Genomic DNA, 12,261 nt, shown 5'->3' with positions numbered 1-12,261 from the left:
AATTTAGTAATTAATTATTCTAATTAAAACTGTGTTTAAGGCAATAACAAAAAGATTATCTATATAACTTTTTTTGCTACAGAGGAATAAATACACTTGAGTTCTTCGTAATAACATACATTAAAGTTGCGTTATCCAAATCGAAGACAGATGAAACTGAGTGCAATCTTTTATCGATTCTTAATAGCTATCGATTTATTGTTTCAGATCCGGCAAGGAGCTGACTCTTCGCCAGGTTTCGGATGGCAGACATTTCATCCAAATGATTTACGATGGAAGTGGTAGTTTAAAGGATTGTGAATTTGTCGAAGACAGACGCTACGTTCGCGCATTTCGAAACAAATTCAGAACAAACACTCGCCATATTATCGCCAATTCTAGCGCCATCGCGCATCGAACAATAAGCACTAATGTAACGATTCCTAAAGACGTTAAGAAGTGGTTAGATTATCCCCGAATGAAGGGTCTTTGCAAGCAGAACCATAAGAAACTGAAGGAGGAACTGATTAGTGATCGAAGAAGAAATGGAATGACTTTGAGTACAAGGTATGTAAAGATTAACTACATGGATATTTAATCATCATTTCCAATTGAGAATGTGCATGATCATACAAGAAGCAACTGCATGAAGCTACTTTACAATGCAATACCCTCTATCGCATATTTTATCCGCAACGTACAATTATATGTATTGGTAAAACCATTTCTGGGTGACTTCGCATCAACATTAAACGATCCTTCTCTTCTTATGTAAGGATTATTATCCTTTTTGCATTAGATACACTGAGAAATGTTGATGTTGATGCCAACAGAGTACTACCATAATGCTTTCTCTTGAAGAAATTGTTTGTTTATTACCTACATTCTGTTATACGGTATATCGCAAATTTTACTGTAATACCATGTGGGATCCTTCATTGTAAATTATAATTTTGTATGTATTTATGGTTGTTAAAACTTAACTATATGTACGTTTTTGTGGTAGGTTTAGTAAGTACATTGATACAAAATTTCTGTCTTGATAGGAATGACCTGAGAGGATTATAACAATATTAAAGACTAAAAATCTTTCTAATTGATTATGTTAATAAGCCATTAAACATTCATTAAAATTTAAGATCCGGTCTCTTCAGTTTTTAATAAATCTTTTGAAATTTCTCAATTACAATCAACTTTTAACCATAATTGAATCCATAATTGAATGAATGGTAAAAATTTTAGGAGCATTTTTTGGGAAACAAAAATAGATCCAGAATTCGTCACATGGGAAAATGGTTTTTATAATTGTCATTTGTTAAATAATTTCTATTCTTGTTCCAATGACCGAATGATGAATGCTGTCAAGCATTTGGACTTAATGATCGTCTATTTTTACGTATTTGGACCACGGAAACGTAGACAACCCGTTTCCATCATGTTTAAGATTGACGGTAATTTATATTTACAAACTGCTTTAATTATTCACAAAGAATTGGTTGATTAATGAGTCGCGTAATTCTGTCTCCTTTAATCATATCATAATTATAAAATGAAATATGACTGCACTCGTTTATGCAATCTAATAATTATTATTTCCTCGAACTTTGTAAAAAACTACATTCATTACTTATCTGAATATGAATATTTTTTCACACGGTTAGTTATAATGATAACATTTTGCACACACGTTACGTAAAGTGGTTATACAAGGTGTACAATTACATCAATGATTATTCGATATCATACAGTGTGTCCGTAAAGTCTACACACAGAATATAGAAAAATATGTGCTTCGTGTTATTTTTGTAATACATGTGCATAATTATATGGATTTTTAATATATTTCTCTCAAAAACCACCCAAGAAACCAAAAAAAATTCTTTCCGAGTACTCGCCTAATTTGGGTCCACTATTCTTGAGTAGACCTAATGATTAAGATATAGGGAGGTTAATATGCTTTATTATTATGACAAATTTAGTCTATACGTCTAACAGATTCTAAGAAAAGCAGCTGTGACAGATGGGCAGACGGAAACGCGATTCATCTTATAAGAAATTAACAGCTTTTTCCTTTTGAGGAACGGAACTTTATAAAAACTATAACGCAAGGTGCTGCTTCTAAAATATTTCATGTGTGATAAATAATGAAATCTAATAAGATCAAAATCGCCATTTATGTCTACTAGTTTTAGTAAATTGCTGATTAAGAATTTAATCAGCAAACGTTCTTGAAATTACGACACTTTTTCTTAAAAATGGATTTTAGATATTTTCAATTACTTCCAATTATATTTTTAATCGTTAAATTAAAATTTTTTTCCCGAATACGTCGTCGGGGCGGACGCCAAATTCAATCTTTCGGGGAATTTCGTCTTTCAATCACAATTAATTCGACCGCGACAAACGGCAAATTAATGTTTACAATTCGCCCGCGATAGTTGAATTCTTACACTCTTCCGGGGGATCTCCTTTCAATGATCAATAAACCATTTTTTTATCCAGTACTTCATCAAATTGCATCACCAGAAATTCTGCAACTTTATAACTAATTCGGCCGGGGCGAACGCTAAATTCTCGTGGAAATTCGCCCGCTGTAATTGATGTCTTTATATCTTCCGTGGGATTTCTTCTTGCAATAATCAATAAACCATTTTGTTTTTGCAAATATGCTACGAGATTTCATCACGACAAATTCTCCAACTTCACAACTAATTCGCCCGGGACGAATGGCAAATTATCGTTTACAATTCGCCCGCCATATTTGAACTCCTACTATCTTTCGGGGATTTCTTTTTGCAATAACCAATAAATCTTTTTTTGCAAATAAGTCGTCAAATTCCATCAATATAAATCACCCAAGCTTACAACTAATTACCCCCAGATGAACGAAAAGTTTCCATGGCTAATTCAAGGGCGATAATTGAATTCCTCATCGTCTTCCGGGGAATCTCTCCTTCCAATCATCTATATAAACCACTTTTTCCTCAAATACGTCATGAAATTCCATCACGACAAATTCCCTAATTTCTCAATTAATTCGCCCGGAGTGAACGGCAAATTCTTTTGGTCGTGATAGTTGAAGTCTTACTATTACCATCTTCCAAAGGTCTTTTCTGCCAATTATTAGAAAACCATGAATATGTCGTGAAATTCTATCAGGACAGATTCCCCAATTCGCTCGAAGGGATCTGTAAATTTCCTTACATAATTATTAAAGTCTTACCCATTTGTTGTAAGTTATCAAAAAATCGCTTTTTTCACGAATACGTCCTGAAATTCTGTCGTTACGTTATTATTAGTATTATCCACTTCCGACATTTTTGCTGCGAAGTAATATTCTGATGTAATATTCATATTATATCAGTTGGCAGCCTTACCCATCAACTAGATGAATTGCAATTTTTATGAGATAGTTGTCTTAATTGTTTTTCGATCGGTTTCGTATTTTTGAACTTGTGACATTAAACTATTCCAATACATACTAAGACCAAATTATAGGTATCTACTTCTAGTATTTGTAGATTTAGAAAAAGCTTTTGACAATGTTAATTGGGACAAGATGTTAAATATACTTAAAAATGTAGGGGTGAATAACAAAGATAGAAGAGTGATACTTAGTTTGTATAAAGAGCGACAGGCAGTTATAGAGCTGGAGCTGTAACGTAGAGAATTAAATATTAGAAAGGAAGTCAAACAAGGATGCACACTGTTACCGCTACTTTTTGATCTATACGTCGAAGACGCGATCAACGTCATTAAAGAGAGTACAGCTGTAGGGATAGATATAGAGGGACAAAAGATTAGTATGTTTAGATTTGCAGATGATATAGCAGTATTAGCATCTAGCAAGGGGGAGTTGGAGATAGCTTTAAATAAAATGGAAGCGGTACTGACAAAACAGTACAATATGAAAATAAATAAAAGTAAAACAAAAATACTGATATTCAAGGGAAGAAAAAGTAGGGAAAGAGCGAATATAAAGATGGGAGACGAAAAGTTAGAAGAAGTGGCCGATTTTAGGTATCTAGAAAGTCAGATAGGTCAGGACGGAAGGAGTAGTAGGGATATAAAGCAGAGGATAGCGCAAGGTCGTGTGGCCTTCAATAAAAAGAAGTTACTTCTATGCTTGAGAACGATTCATTTAAAAATTTGAAAAAGGTTGTTAAAGGTATATGTTTGAAACACGGCGCTGTACGTGTGAGAAACATGGACAGTGGGCGCGGCGGAAAAAGTTAGAAGCGTTTGAAATGTGGTGTTATAGGCGAATGATGAGGATAGCGTGAATAGAGAAGGTTATAAATGAAAAGGTATTAGAAATAATAGGAGAACATAGGACTCTATGGAAGTGAATAAGAAATAGGCGAAATAGGTTAGTAAGACACCTTCTCAGGCATGAAGGTCTAGTCAGAGACATATTAGAAGCAGAAACAGGAGTTAGGAGAAGTAGAGGTATACCTAGATTAGATTACTGTTCACAAATAGTTAAGGATGTGGAATGTTCTAGTTTAGCGAAATGCGAAGATTAGCTCAGGGTAAGAAGTAGTGGAAATGTGTGTCCAACCAGTCTTAGAACTGACGACCTTACGATGATGACTTCTAAGAACTAATCATCATATTTATATTTCCAAAGCAGTTGAATAGCCGTTAATGTAACCTAACCTAGCTATTTTTCGCATATTCTGTATTTCATGTGGTTTATTTGTCAACACTGACATCGTATAACTTTATTCACTCCATCGGCATGATAGATCACGTTCATCGGTTTTTGTTTTATATCAGCTGTGTGTATTTTCATTTCGCATTTATTCTCGTTGTAAATTCTGTGTAAAAAATGAAAATCCAGCCACGGAATCCTGATTGTTTGCGAACGGTAAGGTTAATATTGTCGCAACATCTGTTGCATGGTCTATTTCTGTTGGGAATTAATTTTCAGAACATTGTGTTTAAACATTAAACGATGGGCTGTCGTCGTTAATAGGCATGTGAATACGTATGTGATATTTCGAGACCAAGTTCTAATTTACCAATATCATTAATCATGGTTTCATACTTTCACAAAAGGAGATTTACACCTTGGTATAGGCAAGGGCGGATCTAGGCAGTTCTTGGGGGACGGACGGGATTAACTTTTTCCTAACTGTAGCTTCTGGAATGACTTGTCTGTTTAACTACATTTTTCAAAATTTACCACTTCCAGATACAAATCTGAGTCAATTAAGTTGAGTAACATAATATTCTTTATGTTAATCTTTTGATATTCAGGGACAAATCTCGTAATTCAACTTTTCTCACAGTGGGTACTAATGTAGTCCATAAGTCATGGGGTCGTATTCACAGTACGATTTGAAGGCATAACCTAAGGCTAAGTTATTCTTGTAAGAATTTTTTAAGACATGAACATTAAGAAATGATGCTTAAGCTCTCTCTGTGCTTGTAGGCATTATTGCGCTCTTAAGGAATCTTAAGGAATCATTAAGAATTGCGTTGAAAACACATCACCTCGTTGAAGATTGGACTTAAGGCAAGATCGTAAAACATTTTTATGTTACTTTCATGAATCAAAACGGCACCAAAAGCATTTCTTAATGCAAACATAGAAATAAAAAACGAGTGTGAATGTCGTTCTTGGAATCCTTATTAGGAAGAGAAAATTCTCCCATTTCTCCCTTTGGATCTGTTTATAGGGATTCATAATAGTAATAGTAATACGAGGGTGGATTGATAAGTTTCCGGCCTAACCAAGAGATGACGCCACTAGGCCTACCTTGAGGTGACATTCTATAGTACCATCCTTGGATAGCTTGTAGCTATAGTTTCAGCCCGATCTCCTTGCTAGTGTAGGTTTGACAGCACGCTGAACAAGACGCCTCTGTGGTTTTCGTAAAAATGGAAAAGCAGGAAAATCGTGCTGTCATCAAATACTTTTATTTGAAGGGGTTAACGCCGAAGGAAATTAAAAAAGAGATGGACTCAACACTGGGGACATCCTCCCCGTCATATTCAACCGTTAAGCAGTGGGTTTCCGAGTTTAAAAAGGGTCGTGTGAGCACCTCTGATGGGCCTCGCTCAGGACGCCCCGTTGAGGTCACAACTCCAGATATGATCGAAAAAATTCATCAAATAGTGCTGGGAGACCGCAGATTGAAAGTGCGTGAGATAGCTGAGACCTGTAAGATGTCATATGAACGTGTGCAACATATTTTGCACCAACATTTGCATATGGAAAAGCTCTGTGCAAGATGGGTGCCGCGTTTGCTAACAGTCGACCAAAAATTGATTCGAAAAAACATTTCTACCGCAAATTTGTCATTGTATAAGCGTAATCCAAGCGAATTTTTGCGTCGATTCGTAACCGTTGACGAAACGTGGGTCCACCACTACACTCCTGAAACCAAAGAACAGTCTAAACAGTGGATTGGACCAGGGGAACCAACTCCAAAGAAGGCAAAAACAATTTTTTCGGCGAACAAGGTTATGGCTACTGTTTTTTGGGATGCAAGAGGTATTATATACATTGATTACCTTGCAAAGGGTAATACTATCACTGGTCAATACTACGCAGACTTATTGCAACGTTTGAGCCACGAGGTGAAAATTAAACGACCTCATCTGGCGAAGAAAAAAATCTTGTTTCATCACGATAACGCACCAGCGCACACGTCAATCGTTGCGACGGCTAAAATCAACGATCTAAAGTTTGAATTGATGCCGCACCCTCCTTACTCTCCAGACCTAGCCCCGAGTGACTATTTTCTGTTCCCTAATCTCAAAAAATGGCTTGGCGGTAAGAGATTTGCGGACAATGAAGAAGTAATCGAAGCTGTAAATGGTTATTTTGAGGAGCTTGACGAATCAGTCTATAGAGATGGCATTAATAGACTGGAACACCGCTATGAGAAATGTATCAGCCTTGGAGGAGATTATGTTGAGAAATAAAAAAAAAAATTTTTTAAAAACCTTGTTTTTCTTGGTCAGGCCGGAAACTTATCAATCCACCCTCGTAGATCCGTAATTCTGAGGGTTATAGCTATTGTTTTAGGTTTAACTTATCATAATGTTCACTTTTTTCTTAAATTCATGAACTCAAACCATTTGATGATTTTAGGTGTTTATTAGTTTAAAGCCATCATGCGAGGGCTTTTAGGGTATCGTTAACCTTACTTTTCACGGTTGCTTCTTAATAAAAATATTCTGAGTTAGGGGCTGTTTAGTAATACGTAACACAGCTTTTGAAGATTTCTGTTCCCTCCCTTTTCCTCATAACGCTCCGTCTGACAAGTGACAACATAGCACAAACTGTAGGTATGTTGGTATTAGTACGTTGTGGCTTATCACTACCCCTATCGACAGATCTATTTTATATTAAAAACATAAAAAGGGACTATGGTAAAGTAAATGGTCCCGCTCCCCTTAATTGCGTTGCGAAATATTTGATCGGCCCCTTAATGTCAATACACAAATGACGTTCTAATTAAAGAAATGTAAAAAAGTCTAGAAACGTGGAAGATTGTAAAAAATTTGAAACTTTAAAGATTTGATATTAATAGTGACGTCTATAATTTCTTTTGTCATACACCTATGAAAATAGTCACCATTTTGTGCATCTTCTACTAATCTCTTTAGGCGCAGAGTGCCTAATTCAATTCTGATTGCAGATTAAGAGATTATTATACCACTTTGCAGGTAATTTTTCTTTTACAATGATATAATTATATTACTATGGTTGAGTGAAGACCTTACCGTTATTCTGTAATAATATGTCCTCTAAAGATTATATCTTTCCTTTGCCAAATTTGCAAATGATTATTAATCAGTGGTAAGGAAAAATGTCAAACTGAACAACCCATGATACATATTCTATGTAGTAATAATAAAATAGGATATAATTAATGATATATCTCTACTTACGCATGATTTATGGATGTTCTTTAGAAGTATTTTCTATCTTCAATATTTCATCAGTGATCACTGGCTTCTTTGCTATTTTAATCTATCGCTTGCTTCTCTCAACTCTTCTGTCTACTGCAGAGTGCAGACTCGATTTCATTTTAGTACGTTATCTATTTCTTCTTCATTTCAAAGTTCCTCGTTTGGATGGACAGTTTTGTCATCGACCTTCTGCTATGTATCAATCTATATTCTGTAGTATCTATCTGCAATCACCACGAACGTTTATCATTTTCATCTGGACTCAGTTCCGCGGTAGTTTGATTCACTTTTGTTATTTTGTGATGCAGGTCGAGACGGGAAAGATCCTTAACAGAATTCTTTGTAGTGCCGGGTACTAATTGGTGCGGGCATAAAAATCTGGCCAGGTCATACAACGACTTGGGCGCGATGAGAGACACCGATCGATGTTGTAGAAAACACGACCATTGCAAACTCAACATAGCAGGCTTCACCAAGAGATACCGGTTGTACAACAATCGTCCGTTTACTATTTCACATTGCTGGTGCGACTCAAGGTAGGAAAACAAAAAAGCAACAACAGAAAAAAATTAGAAATAGGAGCGGCTCAAAACTTGAAAAGACAAATCTTATTCTTTGGCATTTGTTTCTTTACTGAGACAATCGTTAATGACTAGGAGCACTGGTTATAAATATGTATATTGCTCTACCTATGAATAGTAAATAAATGATGTGATGGTGATGTAGCTGGGTAAGTGAGTGTAGTAGTACGTTATCATATTTAAGTCAGGTTAAGAAGGTTGCAACCTTCCTTTAGAAAATGTAGGAATGAGTGGGTGGACCACATGAGGACAATGGAGAAATGGGATATTATCTGTGGAATATTACTGCCTCAGCGTTTGTCTAAACGTAAATCGCCAAAGAAACTACAGAAAATTTGAACCAAGTGTAACGGGTCATACATATTTATCTCTATGTAATTACCATGGGTGTGGGAATGAATTGATCGCCTGCCACGTTCAGATGATAGGGGGCTTCGAGATATTCGAAATCATTTTACAGCGTCCAGCTAAGAGTTCAGTAGTGTTAGTTAAAGTGGTTTGTGCGATAACAGGGAAATACCCAAGTACACAAATCAAAGGTAACATTGATTGTATTGTTGTGCTGGAAGCCACCCTGAACATAATATCAGCACACAGGGTAGATGGAAGTGACAGCCAACCGGTGACCTACAGAATGCTAAGCTATAATGCTGAGATGTTGAGAGTTTAGTATTTACTGTTGGTTATTTCATTCCCGCCAACTGCTAATGCTGGTAGGCGGGCTGTCTCTTCAGCATAGTCTGGAAGGTCCTATTTGGTCTCCTTTTAGGAGTCGTGAGAACGGGAAGGTGGCGGTTGGGATGATACGGGCAAAATGAAGACAGAAAGATTATATACAAAAATTGTCTATAAGTGAACCAAGGAAACCCCAGAAAAACTTGGAGTAGAGCAGACGGATCGGGAATCGAGTCGGTGTTCTTCCGAGTGTTAAACAATGGTGATGTCTGGAGGTTATGCCGCTCCGTTAGTATTGAGCAGATTTATAGTTTATGTAGTGGTATGCGTTGTTTAGGCTAAATCCAAGTAATTAGTTTAAGATACAACCGTTATTTTCGGCGAAATTTATTCAGTCAATAATTTAAACTAACGGAAAAGGTCAGAGCCTTAGTAAAAGATATGTCATAGGGGTTAACGAAACAAAGGGGGGTCAAAGTAGTCCAGTCGATATGAGAGAAAAGCCATAGGGTCAAGGGAAGGTGACAATCGCATGACCCTGAAACGACTGATTAGTGCAGGAGTGCATGTAATCAGATTGAGTGGCATTCGTCGTTTGAAATTCTGACCAGTGATGGAGACTGGAACTACGGTGAGCCTGGAAGCCCCAGGTGGAAAATCTTCCTATCTGCCCAACGTTCTAAATAATTGTGGTTACAAACAGCATGTTGAAGGTGGAGACCTACCTAATTCCTACCAAACTTGGTAAGGATTAGATAGGTCCCTGCGTCGTGATTAAATTGATAGAGCGGTGCAAGGGATATTTATTATCTCCTAGCAGAAACAGGTAGGCAGGAGAAACAGGAGAGAGTAGAGCAGACAGACCCGGAATCGAGTCAGTGTCCTCCCGAATGTTAAACAATGGTGGTGGCTAGAGGTTAAGCCAGGTTAGAACTTCATTCAGCCAATTTATACATGTCATACCAGTCACTCTGACGCATGACGATCACGACCTTGACTGTAATCACTTACAGGGAAATTATAAATCAGCTAAATGAAACTTTTTATATATAAACTTTCATTTTCATAGTAAATTTTTAAAATTATTGGTCTTATTGCATTGATAATATCCACTTTATCTAATTATATGTTCATGGATCCTTTTTTTTTAAATAGTCAGCCCGTTTGCTTACTGTAGGTACACTGTTTCGCCAAGTCTAACAGGTAGACTCTCAATTTCTATCTGTTCTTAGTTTCATTCGTTATTTTAGATAAACTTAGAAAGGGCATCTTTGGTTTTAAATGACATAAAACAATATAGTTTGTGGTTTAGTTTTCAATATATGGCACTAAGGTATTTGCTAGCAATTATTACCATCGAAATAATAAATCTGAGAACTTTAACAATGACAAGATATTCATTTGTGCTCTAAACTAAGAATCAATTTGCTCCGAATTTACTAGACCGATTAAATTGGAATTTCATACACATACGGATTTCTGTGACCCTAACACGGACTCATAACGTAAATAAATTAATTTCGAACATTGGGGTCATTTTTCGGGGGCCAATTGGAAATTTAAAAAAAAGTTTTGTAAATTGTACTGTGTCACATATCAAATGAAAGGGCTTGGTCATAAGGGTCTCAAATATATATTTAATATAATTTTAAAATAAATAGTTTTAAAGTTATTTAAGAAAATAGGTGAAAATTGGCAATCAAAACAATATTATGCCTACATTTGCAATTTAAATGTATGGGAGAACATGTTTTTTTTTCAATTATAATGTTAAGATGGTTCTCTGGTTAGGGTTCCGTACATCCGAATGAACAACGGAACCCCTTTTTAATTTAAAAAAATGTTAGTTTCTTGTATGTTGTTTTTTATACCTTCCTGAAGGAAAATTCTACGTTACGTATATAGGCATTTAAATGTGAAATTCATAAGTACAGATCTAGGCTCGGATTTCATAATGAATAGTATGGAACTTTAAGTGCATAAAAAACTTTATTGGGGTAAGACGTTTCTACTAATTTAGAAAAGTAGTTAGTATGAATTTCTAATTTAAAGATAGGTAAGTCGCTAACAATATTTCTGTCAAGCGCGTCGTTCGTTAGCGATTTGAGTCGTGGTTATTAACATGCTATAACTACAGAGGCTGCGTCTACTTCGAGTCGTTGAAAATTCTGTGCAGCTACGCGGGTACCCGTCCCTTTTAATTAGGTTTATTGGATGGAACGCTTATAAGAACCAGTTATTACAGTGTTCATTTTAGCTTCTTTGCTCCATATGCAAAACCGCTCCATTTGTAATATCTATGGACGACGTACACCTACTTATACTTTTAAGGCATTAGGTTCAATGCATGAATTTATGGTAACGGTTTCAAATATTTTGTAGGCTTTGTTTAGTAAATAGACTGTATTAGACGTTAATGCAATGAAATATAGCTTACCAAGTATGCTGTATAAGTATGTTTGAGTCACATTCGAATATGGAAAATGATGCATACAGTTATTAGGCAGTTACAGTATAATGTGCGTATTTGCTGGATATATAAAGTAAGATGGAACCGAACTCAACTAAACAGTCTAATCCAAAATCTATATCTATGTATATATATAAAAAAAGTCGTTTAAGTTACACTATTTATAACCACTGTTGCCAACCTACTACAGGAAAAAATCCCACGCACAGGTCCAAAAAATCCCACATTTTCTCTAAAAATCCCTCCACGCGCAGGTCCAAAAAGTCCCATATTTTCTTTAAAAATCCCTCCAACTTATTACTATTATTATTGTTTAATTCGTTAATTTAATCGTTAATTCCAAGAAAAAATATACAATATTTTTGTAAACATGGACAACTTTTCGTGTCGATAGTATAATACCGATAATTTTATTGTATGTAGTTATCTCGTTTCCCAAAAATGCAGACAAAACCAGGCCTTGGGGGTTTAGATGTTTAGATGTTCGGATTTTGGAACAATACACCAATTCAAACATTTATTTTTATTAGTTTTAACATCTGTTTCTGATCTGTTGACTGGTCACTTTCAAGATGTTTGCTGAAGACCATACAATGATACGAAAACAATATACAATTCAAAAAAGTT

The 12,261-nt window shown here is 35.7% G+C and overlaps 1 protein-coding gene across 1 annotated transcript in view; it reads left to right on the top strand.

The window, feature by feature from the left end:
• Positions 1–12,261, top strand: part of LOC108737480 — a 120,871-nt gene that overhangs the window by 48,153 nt on the left and 60,457 nt on the right. The window contains exon 2 of the mRNA XM_018470341.2: positions 208–546. Within this exon, the coding sequence (XP_018325843.1) occupies positions 263–546 (284 nt within the window). The 5' untranslated portion in view covers positions 208–262. The remainder of the gene's footprint in view (positions 1–207; positions 547–12,261) is intronic.

The sequence above is a fragment of the Agrilus planipennis genome, unplaced genomic scaffold, assembly GCF_000699045.2.
Source record: "Agrilus planipennis isolate EAB-ADULT unplaced genomic scaffold, Apla_2.0 scaffold155, whole genome shotgun sequence".
Lineage (NCBI taxonomy): Eukaryota > Metazoa > Arthropoda > Insecta > Coleoptera > Buprestidae > Agrilus > Agrilus planipennis.
This window is presented reverse-complemented; position numbering and strand designations above follow the sequence as displayed.